The sequence below is a fragment of the Erpetoichthys calabaricus genome, chromosome 17 (assembly GCF_900747795.2).
Source record: "Erpetoichthys calabaricus chromosome 17, fErpCal1.3, whole genome shotgun sequence".
Lineage (NCBI taxonomy): Eukaryota > Metazoa > Chordata > Cladistia > Polypteriformes > Polypteridae > Erpetoichthys > Erpetoichthys calabaricus.
Window position 1 is genome coordinate 15,455,749 of NC_041410.2, and position 14,396 is coordinate 15,470,144.

Sequence of the window (14,396 nt, forward strand, 5' to 3'; positions counted from 1 at the left end):
CTGAATTTCCTGCCATTTTGGTAACATTTTGCAGACATTGCTATGGAGTCAATGTTTAGCTGTATGTTTATCTGAAATAATATAATAATTCATTACATTTATATAGCGCTTTTCTCAGTACTCAAAGCGCTATCCACACAGGGAGGAACCGGGAAGCGAACCCACAATCTTCCACAGTCTCCTTACTGCAAAGCAGCAGCACTACCACTGCGCCACCTGTATGTAATTAAACAAGTTTAATAAAAATATCCAACTGACAAGAAAATCTATGATCTGTAAGTTGCAGAGGTTAAAGTGTATTGTGTTAATTGGGAGTGACAAATTACTGTATCAACACAAAGGTCTCAAACTACCAGCACAATCATACAATGTCAAGAATGGTTATCAACAGGCCTGAGAAAGTAGATGTGTTAATTTTTGCGATAAATGTGGCCTGTTTAACACGTTAAAATATCTAGCGCCAGCAATGAGGCAAACACCTCAGGCAGTGTTTTGGTCAGGGCAGCTTTTTCATGTAATTTTTTTTTTTTTTTTAACATTATGAAACGATAATACAAAAAACTTAAATGCATACTTAAAGAATTACATAAACATCCACTACCATATTAAATACTACCTTTAAAAATTTTATTTCATAAAATTTTAATTTAAAAATTAAAAATTTCATATTATGCGTTTCACAATGATAAATTGTGAAATTTGGATGATAAATTGGACTGGACTGCCAATACTGATGCTTTGTGTAAGAAAGGACAGAGCTGACTATACTTCCTTAGAAGGCTGGCATCCTTCAACATCTGCAATAAGATGCTGCAGATGTTCTATCAGACGTTTATGGCGAGCGCCCTCTTCTACGTGGTGGTGTGCTGGGGAGGCAGCATAAAGAAGAGAGACGCCTCACGCCTGGACAAACTGGTGAGGAAGGCAGGCTCTATTGTAGGCATGGAGCTGGACAGTTTGACATCTGTGGCAGAGTGACGGGCGCTGAGCAGGCTCCTGTCAATCATGGAGAATCCACTACATCCACTAAACAGGATCATCTCCAGACAGAGGAGCAGCTTCAGCGACAGACTGCTGTCACCGTCCTGCTCCACTGACAGACTGAGGAGATCGTTCCTCCCCCACACTATGCGACTATTCAATCCCACCCGGGGGGTTGTAAACGTTAACATTATACAAAGTTATTGACTGTCTGTATACCTGCATTGTTATCACTCTTTAATTTAAGATTTTTTTATAAAATTTTCTTTGTGAGTTTCCCCTTGGGATTAATAAAGTATCTATCTATCTATCTATCTATCTATGATCTGCCAACATGTCAATATGTAGCACTGGTGTTCATTTTTTTAATTTACACACACTGGTAGGCGCAGGGGAGTGAGGTTTATGGCAGTCCTGGTGCAATACAGAAAAGCTGCAAAGGTAAAAATTGCACTTTTTTTCCCCATTTCATGTTTCTGTAAGAAGATCAAATCAATGTAATAGAACATAAGTGCTAAATAGGTTATCTCTGGGTGGCACTAAAACCAAAATAAGTCTCTGGTACCTCTGTACTTAAGAAGCCGGTCTGCCAGGTAGCTTTCATTGCTGACTAGTCTAATATAATGACACAATTCTACAAAATAGAAATGTAATGATTATCTCTGCCCATATTCAAGTTTGTAGTATCTTCGCTAATTTATGCAAAGAATGCAACATAACCTTCCACGTAATACACCGGGTCAGTTTTCAAGCAAGACAGCAGCTATAGAGATCTTTTTTTAGCATGCCAGGAGCAAAGGTGTAGTTAGAGAGGTGTTTTCCAACCTTTTTTCTGTAGTGGCGCACTTTTGTAACCCACAAAATCCCTAGGCACACCACGATTCTACCAACCACAAAAGTATTAAATTTATGCACGTGCAAACTGTCCAAAGGTGCAGGACAGGAGGCAGCAAGAAAAGCAGCCCAGAGATTGACGTTTGCAGACACAGCACTTGGTCAACACTTTGGACGCATTCTCCAACAGCTTTGTCCCTTCGCCCGCTCATACAGGTGGTCCTGTCTCTTCCTCAATCCACTGACCCAGAATCAGAGGCCATTCTTGTGTGCCCACTGTCCGCTCAGCTCTGCGAGAGTCACTGGTGAACACGCACCCAGGCAAATGGACACCCAACACGTCTCTTGACTGCTAAAGTCCTCTGTAAGTGCCATGTCTACAAAACGGTGATCACAGGGCTGCTTTTATGTCAGCTTCTCCAGGTAGTCCTGTCCTCCTCAGACAGGTCTCAAACATCCTGAGGATTGTGTCTGTCTCAGGTCTGGACCCAGGGGCACTGCACTGTTATTTCCATGGCGCACCAGTGGAAAAACACTTGTGTAGAGTATATAATTGAGTATAGTACTTGCGGAGTTTTAACACAAGTTTTAATGTATGCCCATTTAAGAAGTGCATATTAAATAAGTCTTTAGCAGTTTATTCAAAGTCAACAGTCGTTTCAATCGTTTTTTTTCCACGTTGGCATGTCTGTGTCTCATATGCTATGCCAATTTGATAATTAATACATTGGCCTCGATTTCCTTTTGCCTTCTAGGAAGGCACTTTAATTCAGGTTGTACTTACTCAAATAGTATTTTTGTTAAAAGTTCAGGTTTAAGAAAATTGTTTAAAGTTTAAACTATGCCATTAATTTTTTTTAAATTCCTTTGTGTTGATTCTACATTAATTGTGATTCAGTGTGTATTTACTATCATGATTTACGTATTAATTGTACAATTACATGTTTTAATGTTAGATGCGATTAATCACGATTATTTATGCAATTAATTGGTTAATTTTTTTTATTGATTACCAGCCCTAGATATTACTGAACACCTCACAGCTCCAAAGTCTAGCAGATTCTAAGCATGGCATTGCCTGTACAGAGTTTGCATATTCTGCTTTTGTCTAAAATGTTTTTTCCACCCCATATTGCATCAGTACATGTGTTCTGTGATAAGACAGCTTCCTCTCTTCAAGGCTAGTTCTTATCTTGTGCCTGATACTGCAAGGACGAACTCCCAGAAGTTTATACTGAATTTAGGAATTCATAAAATGAAGAAATGTTAATTAAAAAACCAAAAACAGAAGGTATGGTGCACTGTACACCCTGAATAAATGTATTCAATAGTTGTTTAAGTCTGCTTTGTCTAGAAGGGCAGAATCTATCCTGGCAACATTAAAGATCAAGGCAAGAATTGACACCGATCGGACAGGACGCTAGTTCATCAATCAGACATAGAGACATATTCATACAGGGTCAATTTCAAATGCCCCCTTAACCTAACAAGCAAATCTTTGGAGGTTGTGGCAAGAAAAACAAAGAAAAAAACCACACAGTCACAAAAATAATGTACAAAAGGTTTCACAGACATTAACCAGGCTACGATTTGAACCCAGAACTCAAGAGCTGTAATGTAATGGCGGTATTTGTACCACTGTGCTAACCTACCATGAAAAAAATACATAAATATATATCACAGCAAACATATTAACTTTTTAGGAAGTAAATGGTTTGTGGTTGAAGTTATGTGATAAATTCCGTTTCTTAGAAAACAGAAAAAAATTACCTTTCATTTCAACAGCTTGGTCTTTAATTTGGACTTCCAGCTCTTTCTTTTGTCTCTGTAGCTCAGATATTTGCTGTTTATATTCAGGAATAACCTTTATTTAAAAAATATATATATATATTATACAATGGCATTACAGATTATAAAAATAACCTCTGTGGATGGAGGGATACTTCTTCCACACACATCAAGTACTTTATTTCTTAATGCTTTTTCATTAACAGTTTCTTATTAAGCATGTAAGGAATTAGACTTTCACATTAGCAGTGCCGCAACTCATAAAAGGGGATGAGTTTCAAAATATTCAATTTGCAATACATAAATTGTTATAATTTCCTCTCCAGCAATCTATTACATACACCCACTTTCTCTAGGACAGGGCTGCGAAGAACCAGTCTATCACAACAGCAAGTGTCACCGGGTAGAAAACTCCCTGGACAGGACTGCTGGAGCATCACAGAAACATTTATTACCAGTGAGTCAATTTAATGAGAAGATTTATCCCAATAAAATCTATAAAATGTAGAAGGAAACTGTAGTTGTTGGAGAAAACAAATACAAACATGGCAAACTTTGCAAAATTTATAACGTAGCCACTGCAGCAAGGGTCCAAGGATTGTGAGTGTACAATCTTACCTACTGTGCTACCTAACTAAAAACAGTAGACTAATCATTTTAGACACTTACCTTTATGGGTATAAATCCAAAATGCACTTAAAATCAGAATGAAAATAACAGAAAATACGCTGACACAATAATAATAAATTAATTATAAAGTTATTTTGAGAACTCTACATTTGGATTAGTTCAATTATACATTTTAGTAATTCTCCTGAGAGTAAAAACTAAAAGTACAAAAAAAATACTAAACACGTACCTGACTGGCATGAGTCCCCATGCTGTAAGTCAGTAAAACAGTAAACCAAAAGGATCACATAATAAATAATTGATTTTTTTTTCAAAAATAAATTTTAAGAAACAACTGGATATGGATCAAGGTAAATCTCTCTAGATAGTGTGTATCAACTAGTTCATCCTTTTAAATTAATAATCACAACATGTATTAAATAATTATTTAACCAGTTAAATATTTCCTTAAATATTTATTTACTAAATTACTTATCTAATTTATTAATAAATGAATTTGGTAAAAGGCAAACCATATATAAACTAGTTAGCACAGATCTTTTGCAGGTTAGGAATCCGGGACTGATTTTCGGTCAGCCAATATGTGGAGTTTACATATTCTGTCTGTGCACACCTATGTTATCTTTGGTTACATTATCTTCTAATACACTGATATGAGGATGGTCTTTCAAACAATTGTTTGGTGGGATTTTCTTTTGTGTTCTTCATATTATTTTAAGGTATGTAGTGATAAAGCATATATTTAGGAAAACTTTCACTAGTCAGAAGACTTCTTGCAAACCTGTTCTACTCAGAGAATGTAGAACCAGTATACAGTAAACTAAGAGCTAGGGTTCTCTACATGCAATTTAATCACAAACTGTGAGTCTGCAAAGACCAAAAAAAAAAAAAAGTCTGACCTAGTTGAAAAGCCGAGTTGCTAGAAGGCTGAAGGACACACTTGGTTAAAGGCACAAGGCCTCGACACGAAGGGGTAGTTGCACCCTACATTGTGACATCCCACCGATCCAAGAGGTGTAGTATCAAATGAAAAGGCCATGTCAGATGAGAAACCAATCAACTTACTATAAAGAACCACCTGGCAATCTCTGCACACTGGATACCTACACTCCAAAGAAGAAGAGCTGCTATCCACCCAGGTTGTATTCAGTATGATTTGTTGCACTTATTACTTTGCTTTTATTTTAGGCACATTGGGAACCTTAAGATAATCAGTGATGTGGGAGCAATTCAAAGGAGTGACATTTCATAGGAGTGACATAACAAAGCAGTGAAACCTCAGATATAAATTTCAAAGGAGTGACAACCATCCAAGTGGTAGGTGAGGTGACAACGATTTCTTTGGTGAGCGTACTTTCAGTTGTGTTCCTGCTCTCTGTTGAAGCAAGAAAACAAATTATTTAATAAAATTTTAATCATAATTTGTCACTCCATCGCTATGTCACTCCAATAAAATGTCATTCCTTTAATACGGTATTTACGTCACTCCTTTGTTATGTCACTCCTATGAAGTGTCACTCCTTCGATACAAACCCAATGATGCATAAATAAAAATATTAGCCTTCTCTCTTGCTTGTTTTAGAAATCTATCTTGTCACTTTGAGGCACAGATAAAAAGGAAAGGTTAAGTATTTAGCCATGGTGCCAGTGAACCATGACAGTTACCATAAATTGAGCTACAGACTACAACTTTGTCACATACGAGGACTATAGTAGGAATTTAGGACACTCTTTCACAGGACCAAAACACACATTGAAAGGTTTTCTGTGTTCAGTTACCTATTGAGTTTAAATTGGCCAAGGATCAATTAATGTGGATGTTTGTGTGCATACACTTGGATCAGCTAGGGTTGGTTCCAGCATTTGTGCTCAGTGCCGCAAGATTAAGATCTGGTACCTCAGGACTCAACAATATAAAGTGTAGACTAGAGAAACGGATGGCTGGATGAAACAAACTTTGATTGCTGGATGAATCATTTTTTCTTAATTGAGTAATTTATTACTAGATCATCATTTAATTGATATATAGCTCATTTATAATTATTAATTTATAAGTGGATTAGAAAATGACTGGGCAATACAAAAAACAAAGTCCTAATTAGAAACTGAGACATAAAAAAAAGTTGAATGTCTAACAATATTATAACAATAGCACTGTGATTAGTAATAATAATAATTCATTACATTTATATAGCGCTTTTCTCAGTACTCAAAGCGCTATCCACACAAGGAGGAACTGGGAAGCGAACTCACAATCTTCCACAGTCTCCTTACTGCAAAGCAGCAGCAGCACTACCACTGCACCACCTGTGAGGTGTTTCTAACTCACAAGTACTGGCTTACATCCTGCCCTCACCACTGTCTGTTGAGTTGAAATGTTTATTCAATTAACTAACTGACAACTCTAAAATGTTCCATTGTGAGTAAATGTAGGGTGTGTGCTCTGTGATAAGACTGTCTTTTTCTGGCTTTCTGTGGTGGTGATCTGCGCCACCACCACCTGATCAAAGTACCGTGCTGTCCCTACATTGATGGATCGATGGCCAGAGGTCCACATGACCGTCATCATCAAATTCTTCCATGTGAAGCCTGAAAACCATGAGGACTAATTTAGATCATTTATGTTAGGTAGAATGCCTAGAGGGGCCTGGGTGTCGTGGCCTCAGAGCCCCAGCAGATTTTGTTTTTTTCTCCAGCCGTCTGGAGTTTTTTTTTTTTTTGTTTTTTCTGTCCTCCCTGGCCATTGGGCCTTACTTTTATTCTATGTTAATTAATATTGCCTAATTTTATTTTTATATTTTGTCTTTTTCTTTATCCTGTAAATCACTTTGAGGTACATCTTTTATATGAAAATGTGCTATAGAACTAAATGTTGTTGTTGCTCTGTTCAAAGTTGATCCCTTCCTTGCTACAAATTCTGCCAAGTCCATTATTGTATTTAATTGATGTGACAAGGTGTGGACCTAACAAAGCAGTGCCAGGAATAAAAGGGGCAGGAAATAGGAAAACTGTAAGACAAAGACTTGGTCCAGTCCGTAATTTGCTATAGCAAAGTGGCCACAGTAACAGTAGTACATTTAAGCAGCTACTACAGGCTGGTATGCTTCCAATATTTGACAGGGGGGCCCCATAGTTTAGGTAAGATGGGTCAATAGTCACTAAAAGACTATCTACTCCAAATGAGTAGATCACAACCAGCTTAACATGGTTGGGCATCTGTTGTAGAAACTAATGGGAGGATGGATAGAAGGCCACAAGAATTCCCATAAACTATTGGGCTACAGCAGAAAGCTCCTTTACAGAACTGGTGTAAAGCTACAGTTATAGGGAAAATAGCACCTGTGCCATCATATATAGCTGGCCATTTAACTGTGCTGTGGGACGCAGGGATACAGGCAGATCTGGGGCCACCATACAGAGGTTTCTAGAGAATGACACAGGCCTTAATGGATATGCTTCTGTTCCCAGGTGTAGTTCCTGAGATTGGGTTTGAGGATGCAGTCTCATTACACACCTCGGTGTTCCATGTGTTAGCAATTAATTTTCACCGATTCTTTTTAATGGATGACAAAACATTGGCATGTAAACTTGTAAGATAAACAAAAGTGGTAGTTACCATATTTTCAGAGCTGAGCCTATTCAATTCCTGGCGGATGCTATCTTTGACAGTGTTTTCCTCCTTGAACAAATTTTGCAAGTTGGTCACTTCACCCTGTAGGTGTTGAATCTTGAAGTTAAGTGTCTCGGTTTCTTTTTGATAACCTTCTTTCTGTACCTGAAAATGCTTCTCCATTACACTAAAGAAAAATGAGAAATGTGTTATTTCATAGAGCTGTCTTAAGCACATAGATGCCTTCACACTGGTTACTGTGAGGTGTTTTGTGTTTTTTTTTTAAATAGTTTTTCTTCTCAAGTTTCAAAACACCTTTAATTTTTCAAAGCATAAGTATCACAGCTTTTCTGTGGTTAGATGACTTCACAGAAAATGTGTTAAATTTCGTTTATTGGGTAATGCTGTGGATAGGAATGGCCAGTTGTGCTGCTGAAAAGCCTTGGGTAGTTCTTAGCACGTGCAACCACATGATTAAATCATCTGACAGGACTTCACTGTTAACCTTCCATATCAAAAGCGATTTTTTCCAACAAATGACATAATGATTTAATTCACATATTTCAAGGATGAAGCAAAGCAGGTAAATACACAGATGTTCTTTTGATGTCAAATCACGCCGACATTTATTCTCTAGTTACTTCATAACTCCTGAAAGTAAACAACAACACTCTCTTATGGTCCTAAACCTATAGCAACATGTGTGATATCAAATGCATAACAAAGAAAGTATATATTGTTTTATATTAAATATTTTATGCTACATCAGTTCAAGTGTTTTCTAAGTCACTTATCAAATTTATCAAGTTTAACTGTGCATAAGGCAGAAACCATTTCAGGAAAGAGCATCTATAGGTGTGTGTATTTTAAAACAATTTTAAAATTCTGTGACTGCATTCAAGGAGGCTGTGGGCTGTACAAGTGCAACGTTTTAACAAACTGAGCATTTTTGAAAAATATTGCTGAAGATGAATCATTAGAAGAACAGTGTTATATTATTTAGTTATTTGATAGGATATAACAAGTTTAAAAGAGTGCATCTTAAGACATACAGTAAGAAAAGCAGCACAAATATTCAGTTTATAAATGTATTTGGGCAATGTTGGGCATTAGTTAATAATAAAAATAACAAATCTATCAAAACCTATGGCTAGTAAGCAAGCTATTTTTTAGATTACAGTACTTATTTCTTGAAATGATTACACGCCTCTCTTTTTAAGAAAGCAAAATCATTTATAATCACACAACAACCTAATACCGAACAAGATCATAGGTTCTTTTTGTATTGCTTCACTTTTTTTTATAATTACTGCATTTTATGAAACTGTCACATATACAAAATAAGGTCAGTAGAAATCTAGCATCAATCAAACTGACAAATCAAAAGCTCCTAGGGTTTCAAAAGAGTATAAATTCATTGACACCAAAGTAGACAACAAAGAGACCATTTGCTATCCCGCTAAATTTAACAGTTTTGCAGTCTTATCCACTGCCTACTAACACTGATGCATGCAGGATCTCTTCTAGTTCTGGTGTGGTTCACCGACACTCACCAGTGGATGTCCCATGCAGGGCTTTCAAGCTGCCTTTTGTAATCCTGGTGGTGCACTATTCAGTTATTCTCAAAAGATGATCTGGAGTCTACTCACCTGGCTGCTTTTTTCAAACCGTCATAGACAAAAGTCAGCTCCCCACTATCATTGATATGATTCAGATCTTCTGCTGACAGCCTAAAATGGAACGTATGGTCTTAAAAATATATCAATGTCATAACATGATCTTTGCAAATTGGTAGATAGATAGATAGATAGATAGATAGATAGATAGATAGATAGATAGATAGATAGATAGATAGATAGATAGATAGATAGATAGATAGATAGATAGATAGATAGATAGATAGATAGATAGATAATTTATTATTCTGCAAATTAAGACTCCAAATAGCACTCTGGAGTATCACCTTAAAAACGTTTTGTGTACTATCATTAAGTAGCATATGTAGTTAAAAATATAACCCTATATTTTTATAGACAGCATTTTGAATTCAAGTGATGTAGAATGCCATTGATTGTGGGTTGTAGAGGGTCTATGACTAACTGTAGTTCAAATTAAATATAGCATTTTTGAAATACATAGTCAAAATGTTAACATCTGTCAAAGTCAAAATGCAAAATTGTTGTCTGCTTTGGATCATGATGGAGAGCAGGTCTGGAGTTTTGTCGATAAATTATGGTGTCAGAGAAGTACAGAATCTTAATGTGCAGCATTAATATAGCAGTAAGGTTGTTTGTAGTGTAACTTATTGTAAGCATTGGGTATATGTTAACCTGAGCATTAGGTGTATATTAACCTGAAAGGTGGATCAGGGATGCTGTACTTAATACAGTGTGCCAAATACCAAAATATATTTGTTCACTCTATGCTAGACTGATGCTTACATAAGTACAACGTGACATTTGGTTTACATTTTTTTTTTGCTTTTGCAGTTGACTTACCTCAAGCAGCAGGAGAAGTGAGATGGTGCTCAAGCACCTCTCCTGCCAAATGCCTAACTTGTATTGGGCATCCATTTTACCACTGGACAAGTAAAAGAGGAAAATATACATAATATGCAAGTTTAAGGAGCCTCTCTATCAAGATAGATTTGAAATAGTAAAGCAATCTGTAAATGAAGGTGCAGAGAATGTTTCTCTGCTTTAAAAAAAGATGAGTTGGCAAAATTTCCAGTCCTTTTCAATGAGAAATTGTGACATTTCAAAAATGAGTACAACATGCTGTATATGAGATATCTCGATGACACCTGAACTTTTCCTGACAAATTACCTTGAAAAATAAGTGTACCAAATGTCATCTAAACCATCTACTGGGAGCCAAGTTGTCCCCTGCAAACTGATCCACATTAAATCACAGTAGGTGTTTTATGTATTACTTGCCAACACACCTAAAAAAGATAGAGGTTATTCCCAAACAGAAAAGAAAAGAGAATCATCATTTTGCTTATATAGTCCTCATAAGAGGTGTGTGTGTGTGACTGTAGTATAATAGTAATTTACATACAAAAGTCATTTTACCAGATTATACCTGGAGAGTGTTTGTTCTTCATTTAGGAGGGAAGAAAGCAAGGGAAAATGGATGAAGTGAAAGGTAAGAGTATGAGCAAAGTGCTGCCATTAAGAGAAGAAGAGAGTTTAAAAAGTTACTTTGTTTGACAAGTCTTCTGCCTTTTTGTTATTCACTTGGGTTTGGGATTTATTATTTTATTGTATTACTATTTTGCTTTTCTTTTTCTTTTCAGCATGAAAATAACCTATTCCTTTTCCACAAGCAATACATTCAAAGGATTAAGTCCTTCCACAATATGGCACTATAGCCCCTCAATTAGAGAAGAACAAAAACTACTGGAGAGTAAACATTTTTAAAAGTTCACTTGTGTATGCCTCACCTTCACATCACATTGGTACAATGAATATCAAAAATCACTTTAAATTCATGGAGTCTGCAAGTTCTCCCCGTGTCTGCGTGGGTTTCCTCCCACAGTCCAAAGACATGCAGGTTAGGTGCATTGGCGATCCTAAATTGTCCCTAGTGTGTGCTTGGTGTGTGGGTGCCCTGCCCGGGATTTGTTCCTGCCTTGCGCGCTGTGTTGGCTGGGATTGGCTCCAGCAGACCCCCCGTGACCCTGTGTTAGGATATAGTGGGTTAGATGACGACTGACTGACTTTATATTCATACAGTATATTGTAAGTAATTACAATGGAAGGAATATGGAAATATGATGCAATGGACAAGACCTAAACTTGTTTCAGAAATAGGTTCTTAAAGAAGTAAAGGCTTTGAAAATTTTTCTTTGGATGTTTTAATAGACAGCACAAAAGTTGTTTCACCAAAGTGTACCTGGACAGTGTTTCTTCTTCCTTCAGTCCTCCAAGAAGTTGCTTTGTGACCTCTGCCATTTTTACTACAAATAATATACACGGGCAAAAATAATTGTTATTACTACTTATTATTTGCCAGATGCATTATCCAAGGTACCTTACAACATTTGAAAGATAAAAAAGGAGCTTAACAAATTGTATTTTTCCAATTGGAGCACAGGCGAGTGAAGCGATTTGCTCATGATCACATACTATCAAGTAGCAGGGTTTCAGCCCATGTCTGTAGGGTTTGAAATCAAACGCTTTAACCATTACACCACACATATTCAAGCAGTATTAAGTCACAAAGCCTTGAGTAAAAGAATATGCAAGGTGGTGCAGTCATGGTCATGGGGTGGAGGTGTAAAGACACATAAAGGTTCCATGCTGCCTTCAATAAAATCAAATTTCAACCACCACCCTTACTGATAATACAGGAAAGTATTGTCAATTAGAAGGTGTTGTCACATCGTTTTCCAAAAACTGTTTCCCTCACTTGTTACTAGTCCTGCTAAACATCTGATCTTACTAAAGAGTTTGTGTCACATTTGCTGCTTTGGAAATTGGGAATTTCACGAGTGACCATTACAATGAAACATTTCCATAAACACTAGAATTCAAACTGCTTACTCACCTCTTGTGTGTTCCATTTGCTCTTTGTTCTTTTTTTCCAGATCACTTTTTTGTGTTTCCAAAATGACAACCTCTTGTTTTAGGCCTGGGATAACCTGCACCAAAAAAAAAAAAAAAAAGAAAAATCACAGTGGCATTTTATATTAGGTTTATATATTTCGTAATTACTTATTTCTTACAAAAATAGCACTATAGGTTAGTGCTATTTAAAAAATAAGTTACAACATTTTGGAATAGCTGCACTGTATTTGGAGGATTATTTCACCAGTCATATATTATTTACCCCATAGGCTATGACTAAATCATTGGTACTGCAGAAACTTTCTGGCTGTTCAGCACATGCGATTTGTATCTTGTCGTCAAGAATGTTTTTGTTTGTTGACATATCCATTAAAAAATATTTTCTATTCATCTATTTTTCGTTAAACAGGCTGTTTTTAAAACTCAGCAGCAAACTTGTCTACCTTGTTATTAGTCCCTAATTGCACAATTGTTTATGTCCCTGTGCCAGCGTCTATTCACTGCTGAACAAAAGATGCCTGCAGGGAGACATGGAGGCAAGTAATTTAAATTCAGCTAAATAAGCCCAATGATCACACGATTAAGAAAAAGAAAGTGTTTTCTAATAGTGAGACTTTCACAGCCAAAACCAAGGAGCTAATCATATGCTTAGGATCTCACGTGGCCATTTTTCTAGGATAACAGTACCTCAGCCTCCCTTGCAAGCTGCGCAATCTCCTGCTTGAGCTCATCGTTGAAAATAAACTCTTCCTGGACCTGCTGCTGGAGCTGCATCTTTTCCTCTCGGAGACACTTTATCTCTTCCTTGAGGGATTCAATTTGCTTCTCATAGTCTTCCTTCTGAATTGCAAAGTCATTCTCTAGCATCCTAAAAGATATAACATCAAAGCAAAACTGACTATTCATACAAGACAGGGGTAACAAAGAACAATCAGGTTCTTCTAACGGTATATTCTAGGCAGGATTGTGAGGTTCAACAGAGGAAGGATACTTTAGTTTGTCCGAGGTATATACTTACATAGCACTATTTTTTTTATCTTTTGGCCTCACATCTCCAGAGTCAGGTCCTGGTACAGACACTTTCTCTTCAGAGTTTGCATGTTCTCCTTATGTCATTTTTCTAACATCCGCAGCTTCATCCCACATGCTTAACAGTTACAAGTTATATTGGCTAATGACTGCACATTGTCCTGATCGGAGTGAGTGTGTCAACTAATGGGCCAGTATCCCAAACTAATATTGTTTCCTGCTTTTGACCCGATGCTTATAGGTTACCCCCATCCCAACTGAGGAAACCCACAACCCAATGTGAATTGAGATTCACAAAAAAACAAATTTAATGAATGAAGTAATAAATCTAATCTTACTTTCTTTGTCGCTCCTCCCTGTCCAAGTCTGCCATTAATTTCTTTTGGAAATCATCTACATTATCTAAAAAATAGAAAAGAAACAAACGAATCTGAATGTCTCTAAAACAGTCTTAAGTTTCATTTTAAGAAAAATATAATCTAAATATGACTCCAAATCACAATAAAAATACACATACAAATTAGGTACTGTATATTTAAGTAGTCCTAACATTGAGATTTGATCTTTGAAGCTAGGTAAATGTTTACTCCACCTTTACAAACTACATCATTTCCTGGTCAATACCAGTTATTTACCCTAAAAAACCTAAATAACAACAAAATATGTTCTCTTTAAATATGGACATTTTTGGATTGCAAACTGTATCAAAATGTTGGGCTGACCTTTCATCTCCTGAAGCTCCTCTTGTAACTTTAAGTTCAGTTCTTGCTTCTCTTCATTAAGGGCAGCATTCTGACTTTGGAGCTGAGTGATAATCTGTTAGGAAGAATAAAATAAAATCAATGCTGAAACTAAAGATCACAAGAGAGACTGTAATTGTATTGGGCAAACATTCAAAATCATTACAAAGTCATTTAACATTCATCTCCCTGTATTATGAGGTTTGGATTATT

General features: G+C 36.5%; 1 protein-coding gene across 1 annotated transcript in view; it reads right to left on the reverse strand.

Moving 5' to 3' along the window:
• Positions 1-14,396, reverse strand: part of myo5c (myosin VC) — a 99,890-nt gene that overhangs the window by 22,045 nt on the left and 63,449 nt on the right. The window contains exons 23-30 of the mRNA XM_028822443.2: positions 14,166-14,259; positions 13,782-13,845; positions 13,102-13,282; positions 12,395-12,488; positions 11,741-11,804; positions 9,493-9,573; positions 7,850-8,030; positions 3,586-3,679 (exon numbers count right to left, since the gene is read on the reverse strand). Of these exons, the coding sequence (XP_028678276.2) occupies positions 3,586-3,679; positions 7,850-8,030; positions 9,493-9,573; positions 11,741-11,804; positions 12,395-12,488; positions 13,102-13,282; positions 13,782-13,845; positions 14,166-14,259 (853 nt within the window). The remainder of the gene's footprint in view (positions 1-3,585; positions 3,680-7,849; positions 8,031-9,492; positions 9,574-11,740; positions 11,805-12,394; positions 12,489-13,101; positions 13,283-13,781; positions 13,846-14,165; positions 14,260-14,396) is intronic.